Here is a 14341-nt window from a genome sequence, read left to right on the forward strand (position 1 = left end):
TAAGGACAAATTTTTAGCGGACGGGGAGGTGGGAGGGAGTCTAAGGACAAATTTTTAGCGGACGGGGAGGTGGGAGGGAGTCTAAGGACAAATTTTTAGCGGACGGGGAGGTGGGAGGGAGTCTAAGGACAAATTTTTAGCGGACGGGGAGGTGGGAGGGAGTCTAAGGACAAATTTTTAGCGGACGGGGAGGTGGGAGGGAGTCTAAGGACAAATTTTTAGCGGACGGGGAGGTGGGAGGGAGTCTAAGGACAAATTTTTAGCGGACGGGGAGGTGGGAGGGAGTCTAAGGACAAATTTTTAGCGGACGGGGAGGTGGGAGGGAGTCTAAGGACAAATTTTTAGCGGCTTTACTGATGTTCATTCTTCCGAGTTGAAAGAAACTTCACTCATCTTCAGGCATCAGATGATCTTCCCAACCTGTAGTCAACAGAAAAAATACATATTAAATCACAATATATTTGCAGAGTTGACAAACATTCTAGATTCCAAAGTATTTGACAAACAGTGCATTTTTTTAACGTTTATAAATTGTGAAGAACATCTAACGTGCTTTTATTGAGCTTTTGATTCCCATTTCATTAAAGAAAACGGGTTAAAAAACTTACCGGTACTATAATCTGTTCCTTCCTTTACACTGTCTACCTCCCCATTGATGAGTCAATCCAGAAAGCTGGAATAAACAATGTATAAAGGCATTATGCAAACTGCAAGGATTTTGTTCCATTTGCCACGCTCTGTTTATGATATTTTCCACCTGGGTTTTTACAAATAGTGAATGTTAAAATGCATATATTCAGGGTTAGCCCTGTCGAAAATATCTACCATGGTATGAATGGACCACATCATTCCAAAGTGCTGGGAAACAGTGCATTCTAAACCAGCAGTTTAAAGATAAATTCATGAAACTATATCCTCTTGTGCATTATGGTATATCAGCCAAAAACACATTCGAAGCCTAACCTTCAGGACAGTCATCTCGCTTCCGTCTGTCTCTCCTCCTGTCGATGTCCATGTAGGTGTCTTCCACGCTGTAATTAAAAAAACTGATAACGTTACACAGCCTACCACAGCCGTTTTTGAGTTATAGTTGCAATGTTGGTTACAACGGTAAACAGGGTTCACACATTAAAAAATGCAACGTAAAACAAATCTGAAATAACTAGGCTACAGCTTCAGAGGATTGACGTCCATGTTTTTAACGTTTGGAGTGAGCATCCTGGGATTATGGCAGGCAATTTGTCCCCAGTATATCACGGATAACAGATATAAAACATCATATCCACAACGTACCTCAATCAACATCAGCTTGTCTGCCTCTGCCGTCTTTGGCACGTCTGCCGACTTCAGCACATCTACCTCTGCTGACATCAGCATCTCTCTGTGCATTGGTGACTATCTCTACCTGCAACAAAGGTAACATAAAGGGGACATGGGATGTCTGCATAATCAACAGTTCTTTACAAATTACTTTAAGTATTAAAGTCCACTGCAAAAATATACATAATTTGTTGGGTTCACCACAAAGTGACATACCATCCATAAGACTTTGTACACATGATAAGTCAGTTTGTGGTGCAGCAACTATACGGAATACGTCACTTCCTGCTGAGACCGACGTATAGAGGAGGGAATGTGGTACACAATGTGGATTCCTTTCATACAACTTGTTTTTTTACCTTTTGTGGGAAAAGAGTGTTTTGGAGAAATATGATGCAAAAGAAAGGGAAAGTCAAAAAACGTCCAATAAACTAAATCTGACGGCCATGTGAAATTCACGTCTTTAAGCTTGTATACCAATTGGCAAGGTCAATTATAAATGATTCATCTGCTGGAAATATTCAATAAAACTGAAAATAAAGTAACATTTTGGGACTGTCCTTTTTTCGTCGACCTCCAAATAAAGTTGCCCATTCATCTCTTGGTTTTCAGCTGCTGTTTTTGCAGTTGTGTTTCAGAACAGAATCAAAACCCACATCCACATACATCCCCAATCCATCCCACATTCAAAGGCTCACACCAAGAGGAGGTCGTTTTTCAATTTTATATTAACTGTTAAATCATATGATAAAATATCCAAAGAAGCTACAGATTGCAACTTCTTCATTTTACCAAAAAACCACTTGATGGTATTATTTACAGCGGAAACCCTGACTTTTGAAAAAGCAAGATTATCGACCAACTTTCAACACCGCCATAAGTACCAACTCTTGAAAGTCAGTGGTGTAATATTTGACAATATTTCTATGGCAATGCCCTGCAATGCAGACTGTGAAGAGCAATCAAGTTCGTGTTTGACACATCATAAATGTTCACAGACTTCACAAACATCGTGTATGAAATAACAATTATTTGCCCAAATGCTGAGCTTCTTCTGAAATTGCAAAAGAAATCTCGCTCACCTTAAAAGTGAAATCTGTAAGGCGTCTGAAACTGCTGTTTGATGAGATGACAGAGATGATCAACTGCTCTGTTCTTAGTTTACTGGAAGCCAATGATGTATGTCCCTCAATAGCCAGCAAGCTATGAGAAGCCACACAATACCTGTATTTGAAATTGGGTCAGTAAAAGCAAGGGTTTAACAAAAACGTCAAATTATTCTTTTATTCAGGCATACTAAACTTAACCTGTTAGGGTGAGACTTTAATAAAAGACTGACAGAATATGTCGACAGAATATGTAAAAATGCAAAACAGAAAAAAAGGAATGTATGTCAACCAAAAAACACGCAGTTGTCTTCTGCACTTTTACTGGACAGCTCAGAAAAGGACAGAAAATTTTAAAAATTTAAAGCTTTTCTAGATGTTTTGGTTCACTTGTTTTTCCAAAGTTGATACCAAAAAGCTTATTTCAATATGAAATCCATACAACTTTGAACAAAAATGTTAAAAAGGCAAATAGATTTCTACTGAATTCAGAAAAAGGATAGTTTCTTGAATATGAAATGGCTACCCACAAGGTTCTTGGGAAATTATTATTATTATTTATTTCTGATAATGACACCAAGGATTCCTTAAAAGTACACTTGGCACTGTAGCTTACAAGCCTGAAGAAACCTGCTGTGAGGACACAATGAGAAGCAGTTACACTTTTAGAGGTGGGAAGAAAACCCCAGAGGAATATTCTGGGTAAAACCCACGGAATCAGGTAGGGACTGAAAACCCAATCCACATGCGGACCAAGCCGAAAATAAAGTATTCTCTTGGATTTCTGTTGCAAATAGTAATTTCAAGCGTAGTTCACAACTTTTATGACAACGGTTTGGGCAAAGCATAACATGGAAAGCTTTGATTTAGTAAATACACTACTCACATTCACGAGATGCAACACTAACACAGAAGGGACCACTGCAGAAAAGTAGCCACCGGGAACTGGTATCAATGGCAAGGCGTATGCCGGAGCATAACATCAATGGCATCAAGAGACAGGTAACACACATAGGATGGTTGGGCATCTACGAGGGGGCTGCATCAAGGCCTCGTGGAGAAACAACAGAACAGCACTATCCGTGGAGCAGTGATGTTGGTAGGAAAACATCCACAAATGGTTAGAGGATCAGTCACGAGACGCCATACTCAAATCGTTACGTGCGTTGTCCAGGATGGGATTCCCCGGTCACTGAATGCATGGGCGGAAAGGCATCCACTGAGATGGAAGAGCTTCTCAAACAGCTGTGTAGTGGGGACTGGTATTATTCACATCGCTGTGACATCCTAAGGAAAGCAGCATAGACTGGATGGCGTCTAGTCTCACTTCTGTTTCTTGGCATGAATACGAAAAACAAAGAATGGACACCATTAAATACACGTAAAACCATGGACAAATTAGTTGTTCTTAGCTCCCAAAACAGATGACAGTCAACCAAACAATTTGCATTAATGCACAAATTCAAAATGTTACTCTTTTTCTGTTGCAATTAAAATTCAAACTTTGCATTTGAGATTTGCAGGCTTATATAGCTTATAGCTGAACTCAGAATTGAGTGAGTAGTGCATCTTGAAGACCATATTTTAGTATATCTGCTCAAGTTGAAGTTTACACCCTTTAAGATACATGTACATGTAAGTACCGGGTACACGTACTTGAACCTAAAAATCATAACCCCTTGTACAATAAAACACATTGATTCTAATGACACTATCAAGACAATCTGATGTCTTTACAAGGAGATCGGAGAAAGTGGTCTAATAGGTAGTTGTGGGCTTGACTCTTGATCACATTAGGATTGAATCTTGTTTTAGGAGTGAATGGGGGAAATATTAATTATGAGGCATGGGCTAATAGATTTGGGAGCCAAAAGCCGCCCCGGGTAATACCTGTACACGTACATTTAAAAGAAAATCTTGAGAAGATGATGCAGCATTATTACAAGAATAAACATCATCAAATACAATTTCTGAAGCAAATTAAACACATAGATACTGACGGTGTTGGCACTGATCTTTTGCAAGGCAGATTTTCCTAAACTTGTCAGTATTCTCATCAGTCCTAAATGTATTTCCTTTTAAAGCAACCTTTTAATGTTCGGTATGGAGAACTCAGGAGCCAAGGAGAATGTTCAGTATACCCCAATGTTTGGTACAGAGGTGTTCAGAATAGCAGTATTGGGCTGAATCACTTAAACTGTTCAAGAACTTTACAGCACTGGAACTTAACAAACAGCTGAATTTTTGTGTATAACGTTCACTGCAGTCATTTAAACAAATTTATATTCCTAATGAAAATGCAACATGAAGTAATTGATGCAAAAATGAACAAAATCTCTATTAACTACACTTCGACAAATTTAGGAAATTCCCATTGATGCAGGTCAACTTTGAAAAAAGTATTCAGAGGGAGCTTCTTGAACAACAGCAGGTAATTTGTCTCAAAAATGATGAATCCATCAAGACATAAGGAATGACAAGATGGAAGCACTTTTAAATCTCTACCGGTAAGTCTCAAATAATAACACGTCATCACAAATCATCATATCCAATGCCAACTGGTCTTCCTCTGACGACTTCAACTCTCTGACTGTCTACCTCTGCCATTGGCTTGTCCACCTCTGCTGACATCAGCCTGTACACCTCCACTGTCAGCGTGACCACCTCTGCTGATGTCAGCCTGTACACCTCCACTGTCAGCGTGACCACCTCTGCTGATGTCAGCCTGTATACCTCCACTGTCAGCGTGACCACCTCTGCTGATGTCAGCCTGTATACCTCCACTGTCAGCGTGACCACCTCTGCTGATGTCAGCCTGTATACCTCCACTGTCAGCGTGACCACCTCTGCCGACCTTAGCACATCTATTTCTGCCGACATCATCCTGTCTACCTCTACTGTCAGCGTATCCACTTCGGCCGACATCGGCCAGTCTACCTCTGTCAACTTAAGCACCGATGCTAACTTCAGCCTGTCAATATCTTCAGCCAATCTCTAACGACTTCAGGCTGTCTACCTGTGTGCTTTTTTGACTCTCCCTTTATGCAACAAAGGTACATGTAAACAGGAAGATATTATTGTTTTACTAGAGAATCTGCAAAACCAAACTTTTACTTTCACCACTTGAAACTTTCAAGTTTAAAATACACTTTAAACTTTCTGTATGAATTATGAAAAGATGCATAATTGAGCTGAGAATGTAGCAAGGAAATATTCAAAGAATAGGTTTTAGTACGATGACAGGTTTACATGACACAAGTACATGTACATTGGAAAGCGCTGACAGTCTTGGCCTTATTGCACGTTGATAACAAACCCAAAGACCAGAACAATGAATACTGAATAAACATTGTAAAGAAAATAGGGCTGGTAGTTCAGTAAGTTTGTTATTCATTGTATTTCATTTATTTCAAATTTTGCTCTGGCCGGAAGGGGAATACTGACAAAGTTCCCAACAGGAACATTTCATACAATATGCATACTGGTCTTCAAGTGTCAAATGATACCTAAAATGTCTATCAAACGTGACAGTTACATGTACTTTCACCCAACACATCCAATGAAAATAACCATCCCCTGTGACAAGGAATATTACTGTAAGACTTGAGCAATGTGCCAACATCTTCCTATCCAAATTATCTTTACATGTATTGATACATGTCACATACATGTAATGCAGCCCTACTGTACTGTACACAGCACTGACAGAGCAAGCTCCAAGTGTCAAAGTTCAGTTTTTGGCACAGGTTTAGCCAAAAAATTGCACTTGCACTAGTAATGTTTAAAGTGAATTTCTTCTTATTACTGAATCTAAGACGGAGGACATAAAACGGCACAGATGTCAATTTTCCTGTGCTGCACTATGCTGCTGGATCTGAGCGTATTAATCAGACCTGTATGCGTGGAAGGTTACAAGGCAGTTTAATTCAGAATGGTCGCATGGTGCTCAATACAAGTTTTCATGCTGCTGGGTTCATACATGTACAACGGACAAAAACATCATTACAAAATGATCCCAATTTCAGAAGAACCAAATGTGATAAACCGTTGCACGTGGATCACAAAATTCATTACAAAATGATCCCAACTTCAGAAGAACCGAATGTGATAAAAAGTTGCACACGGATCACAATATTTTCAATGAAAAAAATTGATGTTTTTATGACACAGTTTTGCTTTTAGATGACTGTAGATCACTGCAAGGAAAAATCAGTGGTGTGGGTTTATGGAATTGTTTCCTACCGGTACCTTGTTCATAAATTTGAGCTTCTCAAGTTCAGGATAGGAAAGAGACTTACCAAACTGCAGAGAGCACAGAAACTTCACAATTCCTGAGTTACATCAAATTGATGATTTGAGACATGACGTATACGTACAGTACATGTACGGCTGCATGCTGAATTGTGAATAGCACCTGGGAGGAAAATGTCAAAATGGAAAATGCCAAAAATTAACTAAAAGAAACGTCTGCATTGCATGAAATGTATCAAGCAACAGGCTTGGAAGTGTATTGAAATGTATGACATCATGGTCTGGTTATTGCCAGACTGAAACAACAGTAGTAGATGTACGTACATGTACCGGTATGGTTCGTGTACATGTACGTACAACCTACACACACGTACATGTATGTGTGTACTTGTTTGGTGTAAGACTCCTTCACTGAATAACTTTACTGTCAACCTCTACATACGGTACACGTACATACATGTAAATGTATACCCATGTGAGGGTCTTTTTGTTTCACACGGGATCTGGATCTTGAATAGATCAATCTTAACACTGGTTCACTCCAGCCACTGAGCAGGTTCTGGTGTCAGTAAACAAATATCAAATCACTGATCAGGATCTGGATCCACCAAATCAAATGGGCCCTACATGGACAGGTATGTTTAACACAACAAAGTGTCTGTCCAATAAAATGCAAAATGCTAGTTCCGCCAATTTTTGTTTTGGGAAGAGTTCCATATATACAGCCACCAGTAACTATTCCCTACAGTGCTCTATTAATAGCCGTCAGAAAGCAAAAATGTGTCCAGGAAAGTTCTATTTATGAGGGAAAATACCAAATCGTTGACCTAGAAAAGACAATTTTTCAGACCACGATCATAGGGTTTGTGCACAGGGTGTCAAGTGGCATCTGTATATGAAACTCTTTCCTTTGTTTTCTATTTTCTATTTCTAGGCTGGAAGTGGCTGAGGGCTTCGAAAATCACCTGAAGTTCAAGTACATTGATGTGGGAACCCATTAGGGACGAGTCCCACCAGCCGGAAATCTGATACGACTGGAGACTGGCACCCAAAGCGAGATTGGAAGCATCGGTGGTGATAACTATCTCGTGTTGAAGTGGAACAAAGGGAAGACCAGCAATAAGGTTAATTGGCCCTGGTTGACCACGACGACAGGTGATGGTAAATCAGGCCTGATAGACGAACCTATAGCAATTGAGGGAATCTCTGCTCGGCCGGAAGATAGAAGGTGGAGCTGTAGAGGCCGAATGTAAAGCCGGCACCAAGGGACGAGGTCGGTAAGGCTGGCCGTCAGACTGAGTACGTGGAGCCATGCCCTGGCGTTCGCTTGGCATTGTCCCCTGAATACACACTGCGTGAGATTGTCCACGCACTCGTCGGTGCGAGTAACAATGCCATGGTTCGAGTCGAGAACTGCCCCGAGGAAAGTCAGTGTTTGTAACGGGGTCAGTCTGGACTTCTTGTGGTTGACTAAGAAACCCAGGTGAGATGCAAGGTCGTACGTTGTCTTGGTTGCCAAGGCAGCCTCAACTTTGGAGCATCCGACTATCAACCAGTGGTCGAGGTACTGAAATATGAGCACGTCTGACCAGACGGCAGCGCGCAGAACTCGTAGACCAGGTGACGATATGAAAAGCGGAGGAACAGTCGTTCTTGTACATGAATGCCAATGTGAAGGTAGGCGTCCTGTAAGTCGATGGACTACGCCCAAGTCGGGACGGGAAGTGATCGTAGGACGGTACGCAGCGTCTCCATTCTGAACTTCTTCGTTTTTATGAAAACGGTGAGTGGCTTTAAGTTCAGAATCGGACTCCACTTCCCAGGTTCCTTCTTTGGGGTCAGAAAGAATGTTGACATGAAGCCCTGGTGGTTTCCCGTTGGTTGCACCAGAACAATAGTGCACTTCTGCAGCAGCGTTGAGATCTCCGACTCCAGAGCATGTTACTGGGATTGATCTTTTGGAACTGGAGTCGGCCGGAAAGATACATCGGACGGTGGGGGACTCATAAATTCCAGATAGCAGTTGGTAAGTGAAGTGAGCACCCATTCCTCTGAAGTACATGTAATTTCTCCCCCAGAACCCTGCGAAGTTGAGCAGGTGGCTGCCAATGGATTTGAATAGTCACCGATGCCAGCCCCCAGCATATCACTTGGGGTGCCGGGTCATAACACACTGAGGTCTTGGAGTACTGAGTGTGGTGTTTTTATACAAAAATGTGGCAAAGTGCCCAGACAGACGAAACAAATGGGTGACTTGCAAACATGGTAAATATAAATATCTATGTGAAAGCTGTAAACTGACTTGTCCCCGTGGTCAAATGAAAAAAAAAAGCGAGTCTTGTCACTGTGCTAGATTTTGTATACATGATAAATATAAATCACAGTGTAAAACGTGTAAACGTATTAAAATTGCTTAAAGTGACATATTTAATTTAACGTAAATTAACCCACGTTTCACAGTGAAATGTGGGTTAAAATGATATCTTTAAACAAATAATATTATATAAAATAAGACCTAAATAAAAATTGTACCAAACTTGCCTCAGGACAAACTCGTAATTTCTTATAATGTATTCAGATGGAAGAAGCCAGCGCTAAAAGCTTAAATGTGAAATTTTATAAATCATTATTCCTCCCAAAGAACACTACACGAGACTCGATTACATTACTGCTATCAAGCGTTATACCAGGTTATTTAAAAATCGGCCCACTAGAAACAAATCTTATCTCAAAGACTTGCTAAATTACACCGGCTGCAAGTTACTCCAACGGGTAGGAACCACAAGGTGCTCAAACCCTACTAAATACGAGCCATACAATCATATATCACCCTAGATAAATTTATTGAGGTCAACGTGCAAGAAATCACCAAGTTTAAAAACAACCTTGTTAACTATGAAATTATACCCACATAGTTTAACCAAGACCCTGAATTTTTTTAAGGAATTTTATCGCAGTACTATATATAACAAAATTACAGTGACACAAAATGTCTTCGACAATTTAACTCCAAACGGCGATGGCAAGTGCGGTTTTATTGATTACTTAGACCTGAAGAAACCAAAGAACAAGAAGTCTATGCAAGGGTAAAAATGTTTTCACCACTGCGACAACAAAATGCGAATGAAAACTCGTGAAAATAACATTTTTTTTAATTGCAAACGTAAGTAGGAAGACAAATAAAAATAAGCAGTGTAATGTGAGAAAAGGTTATTGAGAGATATTTTTGAAGACAGGAAAGACATCAGATTTCCACTGGACCACCAGTCTTATTAGATCAGCTGGTCCATCAACTTTTCTACTGGTCTCGGGCCAGCGGACCACCGTTAATTTTGACCCCTGGTGTCTAAGGGCAGCTCCAAGAAAGTTTTCTCCTCATGTTTTAAAACAACTTCACACCAACCCCATTTATAAAGTGTATTACGAACGTTTATAGAGTTAAACCACAGATGACGGTCTTGACTTCTCAGGATTCTCCTACACCGCTATCACAGATCCCTCGTATCGAAAAACAAAACAACCCGACAAGTAACGTCATTGGATATGAATATCCAGAACCAGAAAAAAAACTTGGTATACAAGGTCTCAACCCTTTCAACCTACACAAATTGAATTTTTTTATTTGTATAATTCAAACAATTTTCAAATGGGGCAAAAACAAATCTCGAGTAAGTTTGTTTTATATCACAGGAGAGAGCCAAGCGAACGGTGAAACAGTTTCTCACTATTGTTGGATCAAAGACGAATCGAGACTACTGTCATCACAGATTACCAAACACAACGGTAAAATCTATTGTTGCAGTCGTTGCAATTCACACTACAACAGAGAAGCTGATCGAAACAGACTCTTTGAAGAGTTCAAATGGCTTGATACCCCTCCCTGTTTTATTGAAATGCCAAAAGACACCACAGATGGGTCCTCAACACTGTCTTTCACTAGCTACCAACACAAACAAAAAACACCATTTGTGATTTATGCAGATTTTGAATCGATCTTACAGCCAACAGGTGACAAAGCTCGCCCTCAAAAACACATCGCTTGTGGTGTTTATTACACAGTTGTTAGATGTGATGCAAGAACGATTGCTCAAAAGCTCTACAGAGGTCCAAAGGCTGCTCAAGTTTTTGTGGAGCAACTAATGTTGGAAGTCGAAAAGATCAATGACATCTTTGCAAACCCTGAACCCTTACAGCTCACATGCGATCAAGAACAGCAATTTAGACAAGCTAGAACCTTTTGGATCTGCAAAAAGAAATCTTTATAACAAATATCAATGCTGGTGCGACAAACCAGAGATCTCACCGGACCCCAACGATAACCGATGTTTATGGTGTAACAAGAAATTTAGCAAAAACCCCAAAGTGAGAGACCGCTGTCACGTGACAGGGGCCTTTAGGGGTGCAGCCCACGCCAATTGTAACTTACAACTCAGAATAGCTCCCAACGAAACACAAATCCCAGTCGTGTTACACAATTTAGAAAATTACGACGCGCATCTCATTAGGCAAAGTGCAAGCCTATTTCAAGGTAATGAACAAACTGACAAGATCTTTTGCATTCCCCAAAACATCGAAAAGTATGTCTCGTTTTCTCTAGGCCAGCTTCGATTTATAAACTAGTTTCATTTTATGGCAACGTCGCTAGACAGGCTTGTAAAAGCGTGTCAAAAAACTCAAACTCAAAACTCAAATGGACCAAAGAGCAAGCGTGTGGTGAGCAAAGCTCCCTTCTTTTACAAAAGGGGATCTGTCTCTACGAATACATGGAATCGTTTGAAAAGTTTAACGAAACGCTGCTACCACCCCGAGTGCTTTTTATAGCAGTTTTTAAAAAAATAGCAAAACAAAAACAAAAAAAGCACAAGAAGTCTGGCAAAGCTTTACAAAAAAGCGTCAGCGAATCAGAATCAGCCCAAGAACAACATGTCTGGCAAAGCTTTACAAAATAGCATCAGCGAATCAGAATACACCCAAGCAAAACAAGCCTGGCAAAGCTTTACAAAATAGCGTCAGTGAATCAGAATACACCCAAGCACAACAAGTCTGGCAGCTAGAGCTTTACAAAATAGCGTCAGTGAATCAGAATACACCCAAGAACAACAAATCTGGCAAAGCTAAACAAAATAGTGTCAGTGAATCAGAATACACCAATGAACAACAATCTAGCAAATCCAAACAAACTAGCGGCAGTGAATCAGAATACACCCAAGCACAACAAATCTAGCAAATCTAAACAAACTAGCGTCAGTGAATCAGAATACACCCAAGAACAACAATCTGGCAATGCTAAACAAATTAGTGTCAGTGAATCAGAATACACGCAAGAACAACAAATCTAGCAAATCTAAACAAACTAGCGTCAGTGAATCAGAATACACCCAAGAACAACAAGTCTGGCAAAGCTTTACAAAATAGCGTCAGTGAATCAGAATACATGTACACCCAAGAACAACAAGTCTGGCAAAGCTTTACAAAATAGTGTCAGTGAATCAGAGTACATCCAAGAACGAGTCTAGCAAAGCTTTACAAAATAATGTCAGTGAATCAGAATACATCCAAGAACAACAAGTCTGGCAAAGCTTTACAAAATAGCGTCAGTGAATCAGAATACAACAAAGCACAACAAGTCTTGTAAAGCTTTACAAAATATCGTCAGTGAATCAGAATGCACCTAAGAACAACAAGTCTGGCAAAGCTTTTCAAAATTACCATCAGCGAATCAGAATACACCCAAGCACAAGTCTGGCAAAGCTTTACAAAATAGCATCAGCGAATCAGAATACACCCAAGAACAACAAGTCTGGCAAAGCTTTACAAAATAGTGTCAGTGAATCAGAATACACCTAAGAACAAGAAGTCTGGCAAAGCTTTTCAAAATAGCGTCAGTGAATCAGAATACACCCAAGCACAAGTCTGGCAAAGCTTTTCAAAATAGCATCAGCAAATCAGAATACACCCAAGCACAAGTCTGGCAAAGCTTTACAAAATAGCGTCAGCTAATCAGAATACACCCAAGCACAACAATTCTGGCAAAGCTTTTCAAAATAGCGTCAGTGAATCAGAATACACCCAAGAACAACAAGTCTGGCAAAGCTTTACAAAATAGCGTCAGTGAATCAGAATACACCCAAGCACAAGTCTGGCAAAGCTTTACAAAATAGTGTCAGTGAATCAGAATACACCCAAGAACAGCAAGTCTGGCAAAGCTTTACAAAATAGCGTCAGCGAATCAGAACACACCCAAGCAAAACAACTCTGGCAAAGCTTTTCAAAATAGCGTCAGTGAATCAGAATACAACCAAGCACAACTCTGGCAAAGCTTTTCAAAATAGCGTCAGCGAATCAGAATACACCCAAGCACAAGTCTGGCAAAGCTTTACAAATTAGCGTCAGCTAATCAGAATACACCCAAGCACAACTATTCTGGCAAAGCTTTTCAAAATAGCATCAGCAAATCAGAATACACCCAAGCACAAGTCTGGCAAAGCTTTACAAAATAGCGTCAGCTAATCAGAATACACCCAAGCACAACAATTCTGGCAAAGCTTTTCAAAATAGCGTCAGTGAATCAGAATACACCCAAGAACAACAAGTCTGGCAAAGCTTTACAAAATAGCGTCAGTGAATCAGAATACACCCAAGAACAACAAGTCTGGCAAAGCTTTACAAAATAGCGTCAGTGAATCAGAATACACCCAAGCACAAGTCTGGCAAAGCTTTACAAAATAGCATCAGCGAATCAGAATACACCCAAGAACAACAAGTCTGGCAAAGCTTTACAAAATAGTGTCAGTGAATCAGAATACACCCAAGAACAGCAAGTCTGGCAAAGCTTTACAAAATAGCATCAGCGAATCAGAATACACCCAAGCAAAACAAGCCTGGCAAAGCTTTACAAAATAGCGTCAGTGAATCAGAATACACCCAAGCACAACAAGTCTGGCAGCTAGAGCTTTACAAAATAGCGTCAGTGAATCAGAATACACCCAAGAACAACAAATCTGGCAAAGCTAAACAAAATAGTGTCAGTGAATCAGAATACACCAATGAACAACAATCTAGCAAATCCAAACAAACTAGCGGCAGTGAATCAGAATACACCCAAGAACAACAATCTGGCAATGCTAAACAAATTAGTGTCAGTGAATCAGAATACACGCAAGAACAACAAATCTAGCAAATCTAAACAAACTAGCGTCAGTGAATCAGAATACACCCAAGAACAACAAGTCTGGCAAAGCTTTACAAAATAGCGTCAGTGAATCAGAATACATGTACACCCAAGAACAACAAGTCTGGCAAAGCTTTACAAAATAGTGTCAGTGAATCAGAGTACATCCAAGAACGAGTCTAGCAAAGCTTTACAAAATAATGTCAGTGAATCAGAATACATCCAAGAACAACAAGTCTGGCAAAGCTTTACAAAATAGCGTCAGTGAATCAGAATACAACAAAGCACAACAAGTCTTGTAAAGCTTTACAAAATATCGTCAGTGAATCAGAATGCACCTAAGAACAACAAGTCTGGCAAAGCTTTTCAAAATTACCGTCAGCGAATCAGAATACACCCAAGCACAAGTCTGGCAAAGCTTTACAAAATAGCATCAGCGAATCAGAATACACCCAAGAACAACAAGTCTGGCAAAGCTTTACAAAATAGTGTC

The 14341-nt window shown here is 40.1% G+C and overlaps 1 protein-coding gene across 18 annotated transcripts in view; it reads right to left on the bottom strand.

The window, feature by feature from the left end:
• Positions 1-214: 214 nt before the first annotated feature.
• Positions 215-14341, bottom strand: part of LOC110990166 (uncharacterized) — a 117246-nt gene continuing 103119 nt past the window's right edge. For 6 of the 18 annotated variants that reach the window (XM_087139157.1, XM_087139159.1, XM_087139160.1 and 3 more), the window contains 7 exons: positions 6725-6840; positions 3313-5464; positions 2403-2544; positions 1294-1405; positions 964-1031; positions 609-673; positions 218-420 (listed from right to left, as the gene is read on the bottom strand). In XM_087139157.1, the coding sequence (XP_086995283.1) occupies positions 4959-5351 (393 nt within the window). In that variant the 5' untranslated portion in view covers positions 5352-5464; positions 6725-6840 and the 3' untranslated portion in view covers positions 218-420; positions 609-673; positions 964-1031; ... (1 more) ...; positions 2403-2544; positions 3313-4958. Of the gene's footprint in view, positions 421-608; positions 674-963; positions 1032-1293; positions 1406-2402; positions 2545-3312; positions 5465-6724; positions 6841-7642; positions 12260-14341 lie in introns of those variants that run through there. The other 12 variants (XR_015425942.1, XR_015425946.1, XM_087139154.1 and 9 more) reach the window with 11 other exon arrangements.

This window comes from Acanthaster planci, linkage group LG07 (genome assembly GCF_054643075.1).
Source record: "Acanthaster planci isolate LZ-2023a linkage group LG07, COTS_SCS, whole genome shotgun sequence".
NCBI classification, from domain to species: Eukaryota; Metazoa; Echinodermata; class Asteroidea; order Valvatida; family Acanthasteridae; genus Acanthaster; species Acanthaster planci.